Source organism: Adiantum capillus-veneris, chromosome 22, assembly GCF_014529385.1.
Source record: "Adiantum capillus-veneris isolate H3 chromosome 22, ASM1452938v2, whole genome shotgun sequence".
Taxonomy (NCBI): Eukaryota; Viridiplantae; Streptophyta; class Polypodiopsida; order Polypodiales; family Pteridaceae; genus Adiantum; species Adiantum capillus-veneris.
Window position 1 is genome coordinate 145,761,042 of NC_140952.1, and position 23,730 is coordinate 145,784,771.

A 23,730-nucleotide genomic window follows, 5' to 3' on the forward strand; every position below is an offset into this window, starting at 1 on the left:
GCCTAAAGCCTATTGGTTGGCCTCCCAAGAAGGGGTCCGATGATAAATTAGTTAATTTAATTAATTTTTTTAGCATTTATCAAGTCCTCTCTCTCAAAGGGGAAAGGGGAACACTTGTCCCCAGACTAGTATGCCAGCTTGGTATGACTCCTTCTTGTGACTGATTAGCTTCATTGAAGACCTCCAATAGTTAGTGTTAAAAGTCCCTTGACCTTAGGTAAGCTAGGGCTAAGCTTGAGGTGGGAACCCGGCCCAAGCTTGAGGTGCTTGAGGTGCTTGTTGTGCTTGAGGTTCTTGTCGTGCTTGCCGACTAGGGAGCTTGAGGTGCTTGTGGGAACACCACCCAAGCTTGAGGTGCTTTGTCATGCTTGCTGACTAAGGTGCTCGAGGGTAAGGAGGTGTGCAAAAGTCAACATCAATCCCTACAAGGAGGGGGCGAGCCCTACAAGAGGGGGGATGAGAGAGAACACACACACTCACACAAGTCATGCCTAGTACAAAGAAAGCAAAAGGGACACTTGTCAAGTTCCTTCTCATGTTGCCCTCATGGTTGGCCTCCCAAGAAGGGGTCCGATGATAAATTAGTTAATTTAATTAATTTTTTTAGCATTTATCAAGTCCTCTCTCTCAAAGGGGAAAGGGGAACACTTGTCCCCAGACTAGTATGCCAGCTTGGTATGACTCCTTCTTGTGACTGGTTAGGCCTGAGGGGTCCAATGAGCTTCAAGCATGAGCTACAAGGGGGGGTCGACCAAAGCAAGTAGGGGGCATGCTTGAGGGGTATACTCTCCCCCCCCCCCCCCCCCCCCCCCCCCCCCCACTCTCTCTCTCTCTCTCTCTCTCTCTCTCTCTCATTGTGTGAAGTGCAAAGTGCAAGAGCTCCCTCTCCTTCTCCAATAAAGTAGAGAGGTTGAGAGCCTACACCAACACCCTTGGCTATGGAATTGAAATCCAACCAAGAGCCATGCTTCAATGCTTAAGCTTACCATCTTCTCCATCTTCATTACTATGCTATTATGTATGCTAGCAAGAAAAGTGAGGAACTAGTTTTCTCCTATGAAATGTTTCTTCTTCCTCTTCCCTACCCTCATTCCCTGCTAGCTCTCTCCACCTTCGAAGGTGTTTGAGGTCTTGGGGCTCAGGCTTGAGATAGTTACAACTTTCCACAAAGTTTATGTTATGCTCGTGATGCATGAAGCTTTCCATCTTCATTGCATCACCTAGGTCACAAGGAACACAAAGATTGTATTGTAACAAGTCTCTCTTGATGGGAGAAACTATAATACAAATGTCTATTGGAGGGGGGACTAGCTCCACATAAATCCGGTCCTCAATTGTTGTCATGTTCTCTAAACTCTCTCTATTGCAAAAGTATTCTTCATGCCAAGTTAGCCAAATTCTATGTTTGTTGCTACCATCAATTATGTTCACCCGCTATGCTCACAAAGTAATTTCACAAAAAAACTCTCTCTAATTTTCGCTACTCTCAAGTTAATAGGCCAATTCCATTACATTGGTATCAGAGCATTTGGTTTCTGTTTTCTTGCTTAAGAAGAGAGGTCCTTAAGTAGCCTATAATTGGTTGATTTTTTTAATTATATTAGGGTAAGTGGGACTAGGATCTATTTATCGGTTTTGTTGAGCCCACTATGTGGGATATGGTGCACGCCTTGGGAGCTTTGGACTTAATAATGGGGTCTTGTTAGACTTGCCTACGGCTTTCCTGTTATTGAGCCATAAGAAGTCCAAAGGAGCTAGCCCTCGGCAATTCTGCAGTATTAGACCCACTCCACTACTCTCTATAATTAGCCACTTTGAGCCGTGGGTGTAGATACTTAAGAGCCTATTTTCAAAGGCTAAGAGGAGTGGAAACTAAGGTTTCGAATTTCCAAAGCATACACTAAGTATGTACACAAATTTTGTTAACATGGTTAACAATAACCAAGAGAGTAGAATGAACATTGATAGCTTTGATTTTGCACATGAAGGTGCTAATGATGATGCCCCCCATGTTTGTCAATTATCTCGTAACTAGGTTGCAGCAAGCTATGGGCAACCCTGCTTTGCAACCCGAAGTTGCTCAATGACTCCACGCTTATGGGATTTCCCTTCCTCTCCAAGAGGAGAGAGAGCTTAGGAGGCCTCTTGAAGAGACCCCCAAAAGAAGACTCTCTCCCATACGAGAGGAGAAATTCAAAGAGCAAGAAATCGATGAGACTTTAAGTTCCTCTAAAATGTGGCTCCACGAAGATGGCAGTCTAGACGATCGCCAACCCCTCCCAAGAGGAAAAGATCAACACACAGTCCTTCTCCTCGTCACTCCAAAAGGGAAGAGAGGAAACCAAGGATGAAAAGGGCACGAAGGAGATAACCCTCTTCTCCTTCTTCTTCACCTTCCTCCTCTTCCAATGAAAGCTATGGCTATTCTCCTAGAGAATACAAGAGGGGAGGACATCATAAATCATTCCCTGCATGGTGAAGGTCACACAAGTTGAAGAAGTTCAAGGAGGGAGGAAAGAGTATCTCTTTTCTCCCCTATGATGGCACCTTTGGTGCTACCAAAAAATTATTGGCCTTCATCCACCAATTTGATGCGGCCTTTAGAGACGAGGGCTTCACGGAGTCCTCCAAGATACGCCATATGCACTTCCAGAAATCGGCTCGCCAATGGTAGGCTAGCCTTCATGGCAACTGCAAAGCCCCAAAGACATAGAAAACTCTACGAGTTTCCATCATGAAGCTTCTCTCTCATTAGTCTATCCACAAATATGTAGACAAGTTTTGGGACTTACATCTCAAGGCTACTGTCTTCCAAAAGATAGACAATGTCGAGAAAAAGAAAAAATTTGTGCGGGATTACCAGAAGAGATGGCCAAATACGTCAACTCTCAATGGCCTGGTTCTATCACCAAAGTAATCCATCACACGAGTTAGGTCTTCGAGTGAGCTCAACAGAGCGAGCTTTGGAGTGAGCTTTTTTTTTTTTTTTGGGGTGCCGCCCTCTCTACCTCCCCTTCCTCCTCTTGCCGCACATGTGCTTCCTCCTCTTCCCTTCCTCCTCCTCCACAGCCTCCTCCTCCAAAATCTTTCCTCTCCTCCACCTCCTCTCTCCATCTACTCCTCTAACCACCTTCCCTTCCTCCAACTCCTCCTCTAGAAGCCACCATCCCTTCCCTAAAGTCCTCCTATCTCCTACTCCCTTCTTCCTCTCTCTTTTCTTAGTCGCACTATAACCCCTCTCCTTATCCCTCTCTCTCTCTCTCTCTCTCTCTCTCTCTCTCTCTCTCTCTCTCTCTCTCTCTCGTCTGCCGACTACACAGAAACCCTAAGCTCCTCTACTTGTCTCCCCATGGGCGAGGGCGGCCCTGTGGGGGGGCATTAATGCGTCAGCCCCGCCCAAGGCCCAAGCTCAATACAAGCCCGCTGCCTGCTGCTGCTGACCCGCCACAAAGGGACTTCAACTGCGCCCTCCTATCGAATTCAACTGCGCCTGAGGCTTCTCTACATACAACACAGATTTGTTGTTGCCGATGCGACTATACAACTGCCGACTACATAGAGCGCTTCTTTGCCGACTATACAGCAAGCACATTTTCTGCCGCCAATAAGGCTTCAACTTAAATTAAAAAGCCTCTGTTCCCGCCTACACAGAGCACCCCTCAGGTCTCTGGTTTTCGAGCTAGGGCTCTGTTTTCGAACAGTTTTCGACTCACACCCTCAACAAGAAGGTGAACTTGTTTCAAGTTTTCAAGAGCTCTGAGAACATGTTCTCACCAAAGCCTCCAGCAAGCGAGAAGATGGCCACCAACAGCCCCAAAACATCGGGGAGAGCACGGGCTAGCTTTGCCGCTGTCCTCGCAGCTCCTAGCAAGACAGACCGCATCGGACAATTGCAAGCTTCTCTCGACATGGTCATGGAAGAAAACCGCGACCTCAAAGCGCGCCTTAGCACGCTCGAGGCACGATTTGACTCCATGATCGGCCTCACAACAGACAAGGTGAAGGAAGTCGAAGAAAAGGTCACTCAAGCTCATACGATTGCACTCGCCAAAGTGGAAACTTGTGTGAAGACAGAATTGCGGGAACGTCAGCTTCAAGAAGAGAATTCCCTCAAGCTTCGCATTGGAGGGCTGCCCCAAGCATGGGATGAGTGCCAACAAGACTTCTGCAAGTTAATCGACCTCCTCAATGAAACTCTTAAACCGGTCCATATCGACTACGATCCGGTGGAATGTATCGTCAACAAGTTCAACACCAAGCGCACACCTAGTGGACATGCCATTCTTGAGTTCAAAGACAAGGAGGAACAGCTCCGATTACTCCAGCAATCGCGTCTCCTTAGAGACACCGGATTTTGGATTGCCGAAGAACTCACCCCGACACAAGTCAAGCACAAAGGTGAAGAGTTGAAAAAAGTGTGTGAAGCACGAGCCAAAGGCAAGTGGGCAGTATACCGCGGAGGGAAGGCCATCATTCAAGAGTTTCGAACGCCTAAACTGGCCCCTACCCCATAGGACCTCTCCTTAGGCTTTTATTTTTCTTTTGATGGACCCTCAGTCCTTAACTGATATGTATCGATTGCCCGCACTTAGAAGAACTGGTTTTAATGTTTTGTTTTTGGTCCCATGGGTCATATCTGACCTCCGTGGACGATAATTCAATCTATCTATTTATCTATCTCTCTCTCCCTCTCCCTTGCCTTCCCTCCCTTCCTAGAGTGAGCTTCACCCCTCTCTCCCCCATGTCTTCTCTCTCTCTCTCTCTCTCTCTCTCACACACACACACACACACACACACACACTAGGACGAGAGGGAAGGGTGGCAAGGGTAGACTCTCTCTCTCTCTCTCTCTCTCTCTCTCTCTCTCTCTCTCTCTCTCTCTCTCTCTCTCTCTCTCTCTCTCTCTCTCTCTCTGACACACACATACACAAATGAAATGAAATGCTATGTTAACTGTCATCAAAAGGCCAAAATGACTCATGCGACCAAAATGATACATTCTTGGTGGATCTAATACAATGTCTGGGTACAAAATAAAATGAGAAAGAAGGGGAGAGAGAGAGAGAGAGAGATGAAATGAAATGAAATGTTATATTAACGTCTTCAAAAGGCCAGAATGACCTATGAGACCGAACTATTACAAAAGTGGTGAATCTGTTACAATGTCTAGGTACCTTAGTACCAAAGTACTAAGTGTCAAAAGTGTGAAAGTGTGAAAATAAATGTGAAAAATGAAATACAAAGTATTAAATAAACTTCTTAGGAGCATTCTGGGTGTCTGGCTAGAATGCTTCTAATCCTTTGTTGTAGTCTCCTCCAGTGAATTGTGCTTCTGCATCTCGGTCGTGGTCGTCTCGATTTCCTAAGCTCAATCGCCCTATCAATGAGGGTGTCTTTGGTATGAATGTGGGTACTCCTTTGTGCTGGCTGCTGGCCTCTTGCTTATCCTTCCACTCCTGCTTCTCTCGATCCGAAGAAATCTGTGATCTGCCTCTGAGGTTGTAGTGCTCTTTGTCTTCTCATTAGATTATCCCTGTGACGATGTAGTTCCAGTAGGTACAAGCCTAAGCATCTTTGATCTTGGTATTGCATGACTCTATCTAGAGGTCCCAAGCCTTCTTTAAATAGGCAATGGAAACGCCCACGTATCTCATAGTATACGGTGCAATGGCATATGTAGTGTAATTCTGTCTTTGGCTCCATTCTGAATATCTTGCAAATTCTGCTCTCAGGTAGGATTCCCCTAAATCTGCCAAATTCAATTTCCACTTGGTGTGAGGATGTACGAATCTAACCAATAGCACATCTCAAACCATGAGACAGGTGGGTATCCATGTAGCTCGGGCGAATCACAAATCCATCTTCAGATATCTGTAGGAAGTTTTCTTTGTAGTCGGCCATCTTCGTGCCCAATTCTTGTGTAGGGTCTACCCATGTCCTCTTAGTATCCAGTTGTATAAGATCCTGACGGATGATTTTATTAATCTCCGTTCGTGTAATTGCCAGTGATGGAGCCGCAAGAGAGTAGAGAGAGAGAGAGAGAGAGAGAGAGAGAGAGAGAGAGAGAGAGAGAGAGAGAGAGAGAGAGAGAGAGAGAGAGAGAAGGGGGGAGAGGGGTCCGCAGGGGAAGGGAAGGTTTGGGTACACGGGGGGGGGGGGGGGAATTGTGAGAGGGGAGAGTGGAGTGTAGTTCTTTTTTCTTTTTTTTTAAGGGAAAGAAAGGGAGAGAGAGGATTGCTTAGCCCCCCCCCCCCCCCCAAAAAAAAAAAACCATGCAAAGCGGTTTTTTTTTATTTTTTTGGGGGCCTAAGCAATCCTCTCTCTCCCTTTCTTTCCCTTAAAAAAAAAAAAAAGAACTACACTCCACTCTCCCCTCTCACAATCCCCCCCCCCCGTGTGCCCAAACCTTCCCTTCCCTTGCGGACCCCTCTCCCCCCTTCTCTCTCTCTCACTCTCTCTCTCTTCCAATACTCTCTTGTGGCTCCATCACTGGCAATTACACGAACGGAGATTAATAAAATCATCCGTCAGGATCTTATACAACTGGATACTAAGAGGACATGGGTAGACCCTACACAAGAATTGGGTACGAAGATGGCCGACTACAAAGAAAACTTCCTACAGCTATCTGAAGATGGATTTGTGATTCGCCCGAGCCACATGGATACCCACCTGTCTCATGGTTTGAGATGTGCTATTGGTCAAATTCGTACATCCTCACACCAACTGGAAATTGAATTTGGCAGATTTAGAGGAATCCCACCTGAGAGCAGAATTTGCAAGTTATGCGGTATATATATATACACACACACACACACACACACACACACACACACACACACACACACACACACACACACACACACACACACATAGAGAGAGAGAGAGAGAGAGAGAGAGAGAGAGAGAGAGAGAGAGAGGAGTGAAGCTCACTCCACGAAGGGAGGAAAGGCAAGGGGGAGAGAGGGAGAGAGGGGAAGAGGGGGGTGGGGAGAGAGAGAGAGAGAGAGAGAGAGAGAGAGAGAGAGAGAGAGAGAGAGAGAAGGGGGGGGGGGACAACAAGAGAGAGGGGGTGGCGGGCAAGAGAGAGACACATGCACAGAGGGAAGACAGCAGGAGAGAGAGAGAGAGAGAGAGAGAGAGAGAGAGAGAGAGAGAGGAGGTCCTTGGCTACTCCACTGGAGAGAGGGGCGGCAATTGGCAGTGGTGGTAGGAGTAGGGGCGGCACATGGTGGTAGTAAGTTAGCACCACTAACCACCAGTGGTGGGCTAGGGTGGTGGGTGGTGATGGTTACTAAGGGGCGGCAATGGGAGGTAGTGGTGGTGGGATGAAAAAAAAAAAAGCTCGCTCCTTAACCGTCCCCTCCATCACACCATGGTTGCTTCACACATCAATTTCCAACAAGGGGCCAGACGAAATGTCAAGCCCATGGAAAACAAAGATGAAAATGGTGCAAAGGGGAAAACCAATGCCCACAATTCTTCCCAAGGCACTTCCAACAACAACAGCTAGAATCGGTCCAAGGAGAAGGGAGTTTACAAAGGCAAAAACAAACTCTCTCTTGAAGAGCTTGAAGCTTTTCGCAAGGACCATAAGTGTTTTAAGTGTGGGGAGCAAGGACATGGCCATTGCTCTTGCCCCAAGAAAAATTCTCGCAATGAGACTCTTAGGGCTTCCACCATCGAAGCTCCAAAAGAGGATGCTCATTGCAAAGAATCATCTCTCTCCTATTCTTGGGGAAAGGTAAGGGGCATGATGCCTTCATCTTGTTTGACCCTACCTCTACTCACAACTTCATATCAATGGAGTTGGCCACCAAGTTGGGCATTCAAGCTTTCGAGATGGGAGATGTTGTAACGATTGACACGGCTTTCAAGGGACAGCAAGCCTCCATTACTCCCTTGATTGGGAAGTTGAGGCTTCATGTTCAAAGCTATGTCGACAAAGAAGACTTTTTCATCTCTCCTCTCCAACATGAGGATGTTATCCTATGGGCGCCATGGTTTAATCGCATGGTTGCCAACATGAAGTTCCCTAAAAGGAGAATCCACTTCACCTACAAGGGAAAGAACATGTTTATGGATGCTAGTGAGTGTGGTCATTCTATACCACTTGTAAATCCTCCTGCTTTGATAAATCAATGGAGAGCTCAATTTTTGCGTACATGATTTTTGTCTAAGAGTCTCTAAAAGATCCTAATGTTTCATCAAATGTAAAGAGTAGGAATCAAGAAGAGTTACACTTGTCTAATTTTCTAAAAGAATTCCAAGATGTATTCATCGATGATATCCCTATGGACTTACCTCCAAAACGAGGGAATGATGACCATCACATTGAGCTCCTTCTAGGAATCTCACCACCTAACAAGCCTCCTTATCGAGTTTCTCAAGCTCAATAAGAGGAGATCATGAGGCAAGTACAAGAATTGGTAGACAAAGGGATGGTGAGGCCTAGCTCCTCTCCCTTTTGTTCTCCAGTCCTTTTAGTGCAAAAGAAAGATGGTACATATCGTATGTGTGTGGACTATCAAGAACTAAACCATATCACTATCAAAAACAAATTTATGGTGGCTCGGGTAGAAGATATGTTTGATAAGCTAAAAGGCTTCATTAGAATTGACCTTAAAAGTGGCTAACATCAAATAAGGATAGTGGATGAAGATATCCTAAAGATTGCGTTTTGCACAACGTTTGGTCTTTATGAATATCTAGTCATGCCTTTTGGCTTGACTAATGCACCAGCCATGTTCAATCATCTAATGGAGAAACTTTTTAGACCCTACTGCAAATTCACTGGAGTGTTCTTTGATGATATCATCATCTACTCCAAGTCTTTGAAGGAACATAAGCAACATCTCCAAGTAATTTTTCAAGCATTAAGGGAGAACAAGCTTTTCCTCAACCAAAAGAAAAGCTAATTTTTCCTTCAAGAGATTCAATACTTAGGTCATATTATCTCTCAAGATGGCATCCGTATGGATTCATTAAAGTTAGAGGTAATAAAAGCATGGACTAATCCAAGGAATCAACATTAGCTAAGAAACTTTATTGGTATGTGTGCATACTATAGATGCTTCATAGTATAGATGTGTGCATACTATAGATGCTTCATAGTGAAATTTTCTCAAATAGCAGGACCATTACATGACTTAACAAAGAAGAACTTTAAGTATTTATAGACTACTAAGGAGCGAAATGCTTTTGACAAGCTCAAAGAGAAGCTTACCTCCCAACCAATCCTCATGCTTCCGGATCTCTCAAAGCCATTTGAGGTCCAATGTGATGCTTGTGGTGATTGCCTTGGAGCAGTTTTGCTTCAAGAAGGACATGCCATAGCATATGAGAGCCAAAGGCTCAATACAGATGAACATGTCTTAGGCATTTATGACAAAGAGCTTTAGCTGTTCTGCATTCCCTAGGCACATGGAAGCATTATTTATTGGAGACTCCATTTATTCTACGAACCAACCACCAAAGTCTCAAGTACTTCATGATGCAAACCAAGCTTTCCGACAAAAAAATGAGGTGGGAAATTTTTCTTTTGCAATTTAATTTCCATATTGCTCACATTGTTGCTAAGCACAATCAAGTGGCTGATGCACTTTCACGACGACCAAAAGTTAATGCAGTGTCTATAGCTACTCACAATGATCTACCTTCTATGATAGATGACTATGCTACTGACTTTGACTTCAGAGACATAATGTCAACCCTTGCTTTGGGGAAGAAAGAGGAACCATTCACCTTGCAGAATGGTTATCTTCTCCATGGCAATAGGCTATGTGTTACCGATTTCCTTCGTGAGAAAGTTATGTATGAATCCCATGCTCCTCCCTATGCGGGGCATAGAGGCATTCAACCTACTCTTCGAGGAGTAGAAACATACTTCTATTGGCCTACCATGAAAGTGGACATACAAGAGTATGTTTCAAAATGTGTAGTATGCTAAAAAACCAAGTATGACAGAGGGAAGCAACTTGGATTACTACAACCATTGCCTATCCCAAATTCACCATGAGAGAGTATATCCATGGATTTTATCTTTGGATTACCCAAGTCTATCCATGGGAATACGAGGATATGGACAATAATCGACAGGTTAAGCAAGCAAGCACACTTCATTCCTGTCAAAAATATTATTAAGGCACATCAAATGGCAACTCTCTTCATATCACAGATTTTCAAACACCATGCATTTCCAACATCCATTGTGTCAGATAGAGACCCTAGAATCTAGAATGACTAGTAATTTCTGAAAAGGTCTCTTTGAAAATCTAGGCACAAGATTGAATTTCTCTTCGGCCTATCACCCACAAATGGCCAAAGTGAGATAGCCAATCTTACGATACTCGATCTACTAAAGACTTATGTTACAGAAGTAGATCCAACGCTCACAATGAAAAAAGTAGTTACCTCTTGTAGAGTATGCCTACAATACTAATGTACATACTTCTATGGGAAAATCAACTTTTGAGATCATTGAGGGAAGACCTGAAAGTCTCTTGCTGGTGAGTATAGCCGTGACCTCCAAGAATCTTTTCAAAAGATTAAGGAGGCTATATCCATCCCTCAACAAAGGCAAAAAGTTGTTGCTAACAAGCACAGAAGGGCCTTAATGTTCAAAGAAAATGATTGGTCTTACTTAAGTTTTCTAAGGCTTGATTGAGGCAAACGACGGGCAAAAATCCTACAGTCCATCAAAAGTATTATGCTAAACTAGCAAAAAGATATTATAGTCCTTTCCAAATCTTGAAGCCTATCAATGAGGTGGCTTACCAACTCAAGTTTCCCAACCATTGGCTCTCCTTTGTAGGGATTAAGTAGGCTCACATGAAAATCATTGTGTATGAGCCAAGTGAACCAATTAATGAAGACCCTTCTCAAGTTGAAGACCAAGAAGAGGTGCTACAACCCGAAGCTATCCTTCGGCATGAAGACAAGGTACTACGACATGGTAAGATTATCCAACGGTATCTTATTAAGTTCAAAAATCATCTTTTTGAAGATGCTAGATGGATGCAAGGAATACAGCTTAAGAATAGTATGAACCTTGTCAATGCTTACAATGCTACATTAGAGTAAGCACATGTACAAATTTCTTTTAAATGACCAATGTTTTTGTCTTATAAGACTAGTTATCTTTTTATTGTGCACAAATTTAATTAGTATGCATGCTTAGAATCATGTTTGTGATGACAACGTCTCTCAAACACCAAGTAAAATTTGTCACAGGAACCCGGCCCAAGCTTGAGGTGCTTGAGGTGCTTGTCGTGCTTGATGACTAAGGTGCTTGAGGTGCTTGTTGTGATTGATGACTAAGGTGCTTTCCGTGCTTGCCGACTAGGGAGCTTGAGGTGCTTGTGGGAACACCACCCAAGCTTGAGGTGCTTTGTCATGCTTGCTGACTAAGGTGCTTGAGGGTAAGGAGGTGTGCAAAAGTCAACATCAATCCCTACAAGGAGGGGGCGAACCCTACAAGAGGGGGGATAAGAGAGAACATACACACACTCATACAAGGCATGCCTAGTACAAAGAAAGCAAAAGGGACACTTGTCAAGTTCCTCCCCATGTTGCCCTCATGGTGTGCCTAAAGCCTATTGGTTGGCCTCCCAAGAAGGGGTCCAATGATAAATTAGTTAATTTAACTAATTTTTTTAGCATTTATCAATTCCTCTCTCTCAAAGGGGAAAGGGGGACACTTGTCCCCAGACTAGTATGCCTGCTTGGTATGACTCTTGCTTGTGATTGGCTAGGCCTGAGGGGTCCAATGAGCTTCAAGCATGAGCTACAAGGGGGGGTCGACCAAAGCAAGTAGGGGGCATGCTTGACGGGTATACTCTCCCACACACACACACACACACACACACTCATTGTGTGAAGTGCAAAGTGCAAGAGCTCCCTCTCCTTCTCCAAGAAAGTAGAGAGGTTGAGAGCCTACACCAATACTCTTGGCTATGGAATGAAAATCCAACCAAGAGCCATGCTTCAATGCTAGGGTGGAGAGTAGAGAAGAGAGGTGGCTATGGAGACAAAGCTCCCCTCTCACATTGTAGCTAGCATTTGGGTGGTAATGCAAAGCTATTTGTCTCTCTATGCTTCTGTCTCATGTCTCTATGTGTTGTGATGTTTAGATTTGTGATTATTAGTCTCTAATTTCATCTAATCATTCTCTCCTCTTGCTAATTTTCTCATGTGTTGTGCACTTTCTTCATGTATGTGCTCAATTAGAGTGTGTGTGTTGAGCAATGGCATTGCATTTCTCTAATCTTGGCTTTATATGCTTGTGTGTGCTTGATTTTGTGTGTGAATGTTAGTCATTAGTAAGAGATTAGCATCATTTCCTTGCGCTTATGAGAGTTGAGTGATGGATCGAGTTTGCGAGGAGCTTCCCATCTCTTCTTGCATTCCCTTTTTTCTAATCACTAACTCCTACTCTCTCATGAGAGTCCTCAATCCGTCCCATTTGGTGCATCCATGCCTCCATTCTTGTTGATGCTTGAGATAGACTTACGGAACATATAGCCTATATCCGATGACGAGTCCCTAGATAGACATACTCATCCTATGTTGGTAGAGTTGCATAGACTTGAGCATACACAAACATATGTTGATGATGGTGGGCGTAGGTATTTACGAGAGTCTAGCACACCTTGTGAGTCACCTCCGAGTGTGAGCACCATGCTTTTGTTCAATCGAGATCCTCGAGAGCGAGTATATAGAGGCACTGATCACGCCATCTATGTGTTGACCACAGGATTGCGATATACGCCGCGACCACTGCTAGACCCAACATGCTATAGAGCTAGATTACCTACGAAAACTCCCACCTAGTCAGGTCATAGATCACCTCCTAGATCGATGAGTGATCGTGTTCCTTTGTGATGGATTCCTAGGACTATGCCACAAAATGTAGCTCTAGAGCCTAGCCTACCATAGAGTGAGCCCCATCATTATGAGATTGACCCCATTGAGTCGACAGATGTTGCTCATCACTTTGATACGCAGGAGAGTGACACACCATCGAGCGATTCACCTACAAAGCTGACACATCACATAGATGTTTCCACCCAACCATATATTGCTACTTCTAAGACATGACCACATTCCCTAACCCTTGAGCATGCAGACACGACTTGTGAGACACTGCCACTTCAGGTTCCTATAGGCCACGTTGACAAGACCACCATAAAGGCCACACCACATATACTAGAGCCATTAGAGCCTTTAGCCTCTACACCCCAATGTAGTTCTACTTTAGCATGGCACACGCAAGATCCTAGCCATAGCTCGACTCATAGAGCTTACCATAGGACTAGACGGGTTTCTTGTTCCCCACAGAGAGATTCATGATAGATGTTTGTCTAGTGACGACACACTTGTGTGGATAGCAAGCCATAGAGCACATGAGGGTGCACCACAGGGATGGCTAGCTTCTAGACGATCACTAGAGGCACATGGATTTTATGAGGGACATAAACAGGTTTGGGTTCCTAGAGGTCGGATAGTAGCACACACCACGATGAACTCGTAGCTCTTTTACACTTCCGAGAGCAGATACATTACATCAGACATGTCTAGTAGAGGAACCACAACAGGATACAAGACGTTCACGATGACGACAATGGCCATCTACTACGAGATGGTATAGACCTAGAGTTATCCCAGCTAGACAGTCAGGACCACATGTGAGGAGAGCTCGACAGACTTTTGTTGAGATACCGTGGACATTGAAGGTCTGGCTACCAAGGAGCCGACCACCTATCACACCACAGGTTGACACAAGCCATAGCTCATTTGAGATTTCTAATGACCATGCTATTGACTTAGAGCTTGGCACGAGTCAATCTTTGAGGGATCTTGAGCCACAGAGTTCATTGACCATACATTCACAGGCTAATGTCATCCCTAGAGCCATTACTTGTGCTACAGATTTTACCATTGACATGGAGCTAGGTGCTAGCCAATCGATGACCATTAGACAGAGAGATAGGAAATTCTAGAGTTTATTGTATGGGGAGAGTTCTCTTATCTCTCTTAGTTGCACTAGACCCTTGGCTTGTGCAGATTGATTACGGTGCACTAGATACATGTGCACATACTAGAGACACTTTTATCCCTTTGGGTTTTTTTCCTCTAGGCATCTAGGTATGAAACCTTAGTTTAGGAGTTCTTTTTATTTGCATTTAGGTCAACTTTCATTTCTATGCTGACACACCTTTTTAGGTGGTAGTGTTATGTTTATGATTTTGTAGCATAGATGGACTTCAACTCGCGCAGCATGGATCGATCGAGTTCCAGCATTGCATAATTATTTCCACAGCTATCAAAGAGATTCATCACATACCTCGAGGTGTACTACTTTCCATGATTTATGCTTATATATATTTATATTTGCTGATTGTGGTTTTTCATGGTTTGATTGAATACATTTAGTTATGTTTTATTATCTACCATTTTAAATGTATAAATTTGTCTTTGCTTAAGTTAATTGAATTAGAGTTTAGTCTTATAAATGAGCCTTGAGGTTAGAAAGCCAAAACTTTAGGTTGACTCATTTACTTGACCGCTAGTTCTAATAAAAAAAACTATGGTTTATGTGTTATAATGCTTAGATTTGCGATTATTAGCCTCTAATTTCATCTAATCATTCTCTCCTCTTGCTAATTTTCTCATGTGTTGTGCACTTTTTTCATGTGTGTGTTCGATTAGAGTGTGTATGTTGAAACAATGACATTGCATTTCTCTAATCTTGGCTTCTATATGCTTGTGTGTACATGATTTTGTGTGTGAATGTTAGTTATTAGTTAGAGATTAACATCACTTCCTTGAGCTTATGAGGGTTGAGTGATGGATCGAGATGTGTGTGCAAAGAGCTTCCCATCTCTTCTTGCATTTTCTTTTCTCTAATCACTAACTTCTACTCTCTCATTAGAGTCCTCAATCTGTCGCATTTGATGCATCAACGCTTCCATACGCTAGCCAAGTTTCGATCCACCGGATTGACATTATGTCGGTGGGTTGTACGCTATGCTATAACCGCCAACAAAGGTATGTTATCTACATCCAATTCCCCATGCCTATGCATTTACTTGGTCCAACACATAATACCTACAAGACGGGCCACGATTTGCATTTCTTATAATTTTTGGAGAGACAACAATACCAACTCTCCGCCATACTTTTGTGTGGCACTTTTACATGGCATGTACTTTATGTTTAGCATTTTCACTCTGTGATGCTTTATTGCAAGATGAAATGTTAAATAAACTATTCACATTGTTTTTATGTAGCTTGACACAAACATTGTCCTCCGGCTTTCGCAGATGGATGACATCCATACACGATTATCAGGTCGGTAGTGCAATTTAATTTTTATAGTCTGTTGAAGCTTTTTGTATTTTTTTACTTGTCAATGCTTCCTTAACTTTACTTTAGCTACATGTTTTTCTCACTAGTACATGTTTAATCTCGATCATCTTGTCTATATATCAAATACAGATGCACTTCTTTTTTAACAATTTGCCAATGTACTTTGTAGTTGTTCCCTTTAGTGCTCGATGCTTGATGTCAATCTTAGCATGTCTTGTTATGATCTATAGCAATGGCCACCACGCAAAAGAATTCGTGGAAAATAAGAGCTCAAAGGAAGAAGTTTTGAAAGGGAAGGTGCTGTCGAAAGTTGCGGACAAAAGACTTGATTCTGCGCAACTGTTGCACATGGGGCTCGTCTGCTTCAACCGGAATGATGGGGGCCAGCTTGCCCTCCCCAAAATACTCCACCACTCGGTTTGCAGCTTCCAGTCCGGTCACGTACGCCTTTTCCTGCGCTTCATAGCTTCACTCTCACTCACTCTCTCTCTCTCTCTCTCTCTCTCTCTCTCTCGTTAAGAGTACAACCTGAGACCATGAGCCATGCCGGTTGACAATCCAATCGCCTGCCATAAATACGTTTGGAAAGCTTGTGGTTCCTCGCATTAGGTAATCATAAGAACCTGCAGGCACAGTTGATGTCAAATTATCTGATATGTACGAACATTGCATGGTGTCACATGTTTACAATGCCTACCGCTTTTTGTGAAAAAGAGATTAAGGCTGGGTTCAGACTGAACCGGTGGAAGAAACCTTCCTTCGCAAATCTGGCGCCGCCTAGTGTGAACAGCGCGGAGGAGGAAAAGCGAAAAAGTGAAGGGGGCTGAGAGAGGGCCTGGAGGCCATCAACTCTTCCGAGGGGGGAGGGGTCGGAAGAAAAATGGAGGGCCCGGCGGAAGAGTGCCTCAACTCAAACCAATCAGATTTCGCCATGGAGCATCCGCGCCCCTTTGCATTTCTCTTCCACCGCCTAGTCTGAACCCACCCTAAATAAGCTTTGAGATGTAGAACACCATTCAATTCCAGTTGCTATTTGCCTTTTAGGGAGCTACATATTACAAGTGCTCTAGACTCAACATTTGCAAAAATGCATTCAAATGGCACCTTTCTGTGTAGTGTACTTAACCAGTGCTTTGGGGGGCCCTTCAATGCCATCAATGAAAGGTTCATTTTCATTTCCGACCTAAAGGACTCCACCCATGATAGCTAGAAGGTTCTCACAAAATAATACCTAAATTACTCATGTCTTGGAGTTAAGTGAGCACAAGTAAACTTTATTGCAGGTTAAGAAGTGAGTTGCTGACTTTCTTTGCTTGTATAGGTATAAATTCGTTGTGTATTTTCTTTGTGCTGACTTTTCTGCATTTTACCTTCACAATGTTTGATGTAGGAATGAATGCCGGTTGACAGTCTTGATTGCAACCTTTTTGACTGATAATTTGAGTCCTGACTTTGGTGAGTCCAATCTCTAAAGGTGGTCGTGCATTTGTCACCAGGGACGACATTTTTTGCAATCCTAAGTTTGCCTGCTTGTGGCCTCACTGCTTATATACATCCTCACCCATCACATACATATACACACACCCATGTCAGTCTTTTGTTTTGTAGTAGGTTTGTTTTCAACACTTTTGTCTTTTTTGTTTGGTGCCGCCTCCCTTGCCACCACCTCCCCTCTGTTTTCGCAAATCGATGATGTGGCATGGCCTAACGGGCAGGCGAGGGCCTAAACCCTAATGGAAGAAACAGAAGAAGTTTTCACCAACTTTCTGATTCTGGCCGAGTGCCCAAAAGATAAATAGAGTTAGGTTTTAAAATCCTAACCCTACCAAATTATTAGAGTTTGGCCGAGGGGCTTTAAAATAAAGTAGGACCTGCAAATTGCGTAGAAGTTGATGATGTGGTAGATGTACAAATTTCCGCGATTGGTTGGTTGATGACGTGGCAGCTGTACGGATTTCTACGATTGCGATGAGGCTTTTGGTGCGCCAGCTTTTGATCCAGCTGCTTTCAGAACTGAAGCTTTTCATGTAACTTCTTTTGGGATAGGCCAAGGGTCTTTATAAGTATGACCAAGGCCTCATTCTCCTCAGATTAGCTTGGGAGCATTGAGATAGTGGAGGAGAGCCTTCGGATATTGTACCTTGTGAAGCATAATAAAAAAGAAATACCAAGAATGGGCGCCAGTCTTTGGGGCTAGTGCATTTGGGAACTCCGCCGTGCCGTGTGAACTCTCCTCTTCTCTCTCCCTCTCTCTACTCAAATTTTTCTTAGTTATTTGCATTTCTCACGTGTTGCATTCTATGTTTGGCTTGGAGTGTCCAAGTCCATTACAGTGGTATCAGAGCTCAAATGATTCTTCTTTTACGAAAGATCCGATCCCTTTTCCGCAGCACTCATGAATTCTGACACTAAATCCGGCAGAGAGGAAACTATTCCATCTACTCACATGAGTGAAGAGATAAACGGAGATCCTAGCTGGAGCCTTTTTCCGAGGAATCGAGAGCACCGTATGGACCACCTCCACCAACTGACCTCGACAGGGTAGGTTTCAGCTCGTGCTAATCAGATGCTCCATAGTACTCCAAAAATCCACAGTATGCAAAATTTCTGAAGAATCACCCGCTTGACGATATTCATTCATGATGGCAAGTTGCCATTTACTCACCTCTCAAATCGGCCATGAAACAAAAAGCAAAGCCAAGTGCAAATAAGCGAAAATTGTATTCACAAGATGAATTTGATACGGCTGTAGAGTAACCGGTTAATAAAGTAATGAAGACTACAAAAAGCTCTCCGTGGAAGAAGAGTCGCGTAGCGGACTATCCTGGCATTTGGGTCGGAAATTTACTTTTGAGGCAGCCAACAAATCCAAGAATCGTGTACGCTCTGCAAATGACCTTTGTTCATCTTCACCTTCTGATAGCTCGGAGAGTTCCTCTTTCTTCGACTCCTCTCCGACTCTAGCGAGGAAGACGGAAAGCACTGGAAGCGGAGAAAGATTCAAAAGAGCAAGAGGAGCAAGAAGGAAAAGCGAACCAATAAGAGAAAATCCCATAAGAAATCTTGAGAGCATCGGAAACACTTTGAAACGAGGACATCTTGTTCTCTGATAGTACCGATTCAGTTAAGTCAATATTTGGAAGACACTGGAACCAAATGAACCTGTATGACCAGCTTGAGAAGAAAGGCGGGAAGACCAAGGACTTTAAAGAGGGTGGCAAGCACTTCAGGCTACAAAGACACCCACAGAGCTCTTGCATTCATGCAACAGTTTGACATTGTCTTTTTGGGCGGACGTTTTTTCGAACATTATAAAGTACGAAGAGCGTCATCTTACCTAAAAGGGAATGCCCATGTTAGGTGCAGCAGAAGTGTTTAAGGATTTAGCTTGGATCTAGTACTCCGCACAAACACAAGGAACACTTTACTTCGCTTGAAAGAACTGAACTGAATTGAATGAAAGAGAGAGAGAGAGAGAGAGAGAAGGTGACGACATTGAATGTCGAGTCCCAAACCCTCAAGGGCCCCCTTGCTCTATTGCTAGAGCAAGTACTTTTTTTATTCTTGCACAACGCTGATACAATGACTAAATGCTGAGATGCTAATGCTAATGGGTACCGAGCCTACTAATGCTGGGTACTACTGAGATACTGAAGGGTACTGGGTACTGAGGGGTATTGATGGGTACTACTAAGGAGTACTGCGGGGTACTGAGGTACTACAGGGTATTGAGGGGTGCTGAGGTATTGATGGGTTCTGTGTGGACGATGATGACGATGACGATGACGACAAGGTACTGATGGGTTCTATGTCGACGACGATGACAACAACGATGAGGTATTGATGGGTTCCGTGTCATCGATGACGAGGTATTGATGGGTTCTGTGTCGACGATGACGAGGCTATGCCTGAATGCCAGAAACGATAGCGATGTCGATGGCTAGAATCTGCAACCAAGACGAGGCTAGGGGCTGAAGTCTGATGCGATCAAGGGCTGAAAATGCTGGCTGATCTGGGCTGAGGACACTGCGTTGATCAAACGCTGATTCGTGCTGAGAAAAACGCTAGGGATTTGCTGGGTCCTGTGGGTACCGCCTTGTGCTACTGCATCTCCGGTATCTTCTGTTGTCTTTAGCGCTCAAAGGGCCCCCTTTATAGGTCTAGGTCGAGCAGCATCAAAACAGCTCCACAATTGGGAATGTAAAAATTCTTTTAATAAATAAAGAGCACACAAGAGGCGGTTCACACGCGGTAATGCCTATAGGCTAAAATGCTATACTGTGCAAGAGAGGGTATGCAACCATAGTCACTACCCGAAATGCAAACAGGAGAAACGGAAACGGAAAAACTGGTGTTTCGGAGTTTCGCCCGAGGCCGAAATGGTTAAGGGCACTTTTTTTTTCAGTTTGTAAACAATGTATTTCATAAAACAAGTAGTCTAGGAGGGGCCATAGGTGTATTCAGAATTGAAAAATGATAAGACCTAATTCAAAGGTTTCAAACTTAATGCTCAAACACAGAAACGGTAAACCTACTAGTTACAAGTTTACAATTTACCACTTCATAGACTGTTTTCAAACTAGAACCTAGTACTTCATGGTGTGATGAGTCAAACCAAGATACAATCACACATGATACATGTAAGTTTGTGACATTTCAAAATGTCAAGAGCCATGACTCATAGTATCCATGATCCAAAACATCAATGTCATAAAACACCATCAGAGGTGAGAGTCCTAATATGTCTAATATGTATCACTGAAATCACTACAAACATAAGATAGGGTCCATAATCAAAATAGTAGTCCATAATGTGAATGATCATGCTCAAGAATTTTTTAAAAAAAATCATGCTCAAGAATCTTTTTAAAAAAATTGTCACGTGCACATCTAACCCTATGTGCATGTGGACAAGCTACTTCAGGTCCAGGGTTCACGTCAGCTTAGGAAGTGTTCTGGCACCTTTGTGAACCTGTGCGCAGGCCGTGCATGTCTAGGCACTTAAGAGTAGTTGCATATCCTCTGGTTGCACACAGCATGATCATCAGCATGACAGTCAATACCCATCATGAGCATTTTACAGTGCACAGAACCCATTTTCCCTATTTTAGCCATTTTTCACTTATTATTAATAACTGACTTTGTTCGGAAACTGGGTAGGGCAAATTTGCTAAGCTCTATAATAGAAACCTAGCGCTAGCAGAAGAGGCAGTAGAAGTCCTACAACTTGCAAAACCCTTCTCAACAAGACCGGCAGAACTCCCTTGCGTTTTCAGCCATCAAGAAATCTACGTTTTCTGCAGCAGATCAGCCTTTGCATTTTTGCTACAGATCACTTGGTGGTTCCAGTTGCGAAGTGCCTAGCGTTTTGCAGATCCCCACACAGCCTCGCGTTTTTGCAACTTGCAGATCAACATCAACGTTTTGCACATTCCCGGCGACAGAATCAGCCCTAGCATCAGCGTTTTCTATTTTCAGTACTACATTCTGCAATAGCAGCCCCAAACCTCGCAGATCTCACCTTCCCACAGTAGATTCTCGCTGCACAGTCAGACCAGCCAGCGTTTCTAGTTTCAGCCCGCTATTCGCAGATTTCAGCATCTGCGTTTTCAGCGCATCGTCGTCGCGTCGTCGTCGTCGCCATCCTCGCCGACATAGTGTCAGAATTCAGCAGTTAGCAGATTTGCAGATTTCAGCCCCTAGCGTTTTCAGATTTCAACCCGTCTCATCGTCGTCATCATTGTCGTCGACATCGTCGGCAAGTCCATTGCATCTAGACCATTGTACCAAATTTGTGCAATCAATAGCATAGACCTCTCTCGCCATAGAGAGTGGGGCCCTTGGAGGAGGGTTTGACAACAGTCTGGTGTCATATTCTTTTCTCTCTCTCTCTCTCTCTCTCTCTCTCTCTCTCTCTCTCTCTCAGCCTCAGCACCTTCATTCACAGTGTCATTCACTTTGTTTGTGATCATTTGCACTCTCTCACTAAAGGAACGGAAGGCTCTCCCTTCCGTAAGTAAAAAGAACTCTTGAGCACAGTTCGGAGCACTCGTCTTGAGCAGAGTTCAACATTCATTTCCGTTGCACCTTACATTGGTATCAGAGCTTTGATAGTGTTCTCTATCACTCAAGGAAAGAACCACATAATTTTTTTTTGCTTGTTGCGGTCGCACGTAACCCAAGTCCACTAGGGCGTGTCAATTCCTAATCATGCTTTTGAAGAGTGACAGGTAACCCAAGAAAGAAGGACTTGTTGTAACAAATTTGGACACCCCAAGTCAAGATTCTACCGCGACACAACAGAGATTCACTTCAAAACAGTTCCCAATTCACACTTGAGTCGACACGGCCCGACGTAGTTCCGTGCCTAGAGATATTGGCCCCAAAGACTGGCGCCCCTTTCGGTATTTCTTTTTGTATTAATCTGTGTTCAAAGTACAAGAGAGTCAGTAGGTGCTCACTCTCAGACTCTGCGTCCAGATGCTCTGAGAAGTGAGGCCTAGCCCACTTATTTATTGGTACAAGGGATGCCCATAAGCAGAGCCCCAAAAGATGTATTTTAAAATCTTTTAATTTTAAAAGCAATAGCCCAAAAGCAGTGCTAAAAAGTACAATTCAATCAGTATCATATTCATTTTCGGGAATTCCAGTTCATAAAGTCATACAATAGAATATTGTCAGCTCAGCACTATCCCTGAAACCCAAAGGGACATCAATGACTCTATATCAAAAATCGGGGCAATCTGTTGACAAAGGAGCGGAGTGACTCCCCTCTTGTGCAAACCCGCTGCACTAGATTCGCCCATGCTGAAATCGGGGCTCTATCGGAGTAGCCTATGCTTAAACCGAATGCTTCAAGGTAAATTTCCACAATCTGAGGAGTATCTGCTAGGTCCTCCTCCTCCATCCACTTCGCATCCAATGCAGGATAGTTCTTGAATTTAACCAAGAACCGCCTAATCACTTTACCTTTAATCTTTCTATCTTTATGTGCCAGTATCTGTTCTGGAACGAGTATCCTCGCTTACCTCCACTTCGGGTTGCTCATCTAGCTCCCCATCATCAGGCACATCTCCTTTAAAAGGCTTCAAAAAACTCACATGAAAAGCATTGTGAATTCTCCAAGTATCGGGCAGCTTCAGTCCAAAAGAGACATCATTTATCTTTTCTTTTATCTGGAAAGGCCCATGGTATCTCATGCTAAGCTTTGGAAAAAGCCGCTCCTTTCCTTTGTTCTTTCTCAGGCGTGCCTTCTCAAAACGTAAGAGCACCCAATCGTCTTCCTTTAATTTCAAATCATGACGGTGTCGATCTGCTGCCTTCTTGTGTCTTTCCTGAGATTTCGCTAAAGCCTCCCGGACCTTGCAAAAGCAATGTCCAAGTCCCTCGTGTACTATTCGGCTTAAAAATCTTATCTTTTGTGCTTAGGAAGGGTGGAACCTTCGGAGCACCTTCAATAATCTCAAATGGCGCCTTCCCCGTCGAAGAGTGAATAGTGTTATTGTAGGCAAATTCCACCAAAGGCAAAAACTTTCCCCATTGAGTCTTCTAATCCAAAATGTAAGACTTCATAAATCCAGTACGACTAAATTTGCAATCTTAGATTGCCCATTTGTCTGCGGGTGGAAAGATGACGAGAACTGCAACCGTGTGCCAATGTTCTCCCAAATAGCCTTCCAAAACAAACTCGTGAATCGAGATCTCTGTCAGAGACAATTGTCTCAGGCATGCCATGTAATCTGAATATTGGGCAATGAACAGTCTCGCTAAATGATCCGGCTTGACTGTCTTCTTCACTGGAATGAAATAAGCATACTTGCTAAATCTGTCAATGACAGTCCAGATACCATCGTGCCCACTCCGTGTCTTCGGGAGATCAAAAATGAAATCCATAGCAATACTTTCCATGTGCTTTATGCCTATCAAACTTGACCTTTTGGCATACCAAGCAACTGCGTACAAAATCGTCCATGTCCTTGAGTCTCGGTCAAAAGAAGTATCGTTCCACACCTTTCAAGGTGGTATCACTGCCGCGATGACCCGTAAATGGTGGACAGTGGCATTCGGTTAGAACCTTTTCCCTCAACGGCTGTGTAATGCACAACATCATTTTCTTCATTAAGTAGCCATCTCGAATGGAATATCCCGCTACTACCTTCCCATTATGTATTCGACTGAATACCTTTTTTCCGCGGCACCTATGGATTCAAGCAAGGACCAATCGACTCCCTCTGCATCCGGAGATGCGGCAAGGGATCACAACGAAGATTGCGGCAAGGAGTATGGCCTGCCTCGGCCTACTCAGGCGAAGCGTCGAGAGATGGAGCGTTGTCAATTGATCGGCGATGCAACAAAGATGAT

The 23,730-nt window shown here is 44.0% G+C and overlaps 1 protein-coding gene across 1 annotated transcript in view; it reads right to left on the minus strand.

Annotated features, from left to right (window-relative positions):
* Window positions 1-15,253: 15,253 nt before the first annotated feature.
* Window positions 15,254-23,730, minus strand: part of LOC147430378 (uncharacterized) — a 66,956-nt gene continuing 58,479 nt past the window's right edge. The window contains exons 12-13 of the mRNA XM_086494840.1: window positions 15,898-15,992; window positions 15,254-15,822 (exon numbers count right to left, since the gene is read on the minus strand). Coding sequence (XP_086350966.1) covers window positions 15,640-15,822; window positions 15,898-15,992 — 278 coding nt within the window. The 3' untranslated portion in view covers window positions 15,254-15,639. The remainder of the gene's footprint in view (window positions 15,823-15,897; window positions 15,993-23,730) is intronic.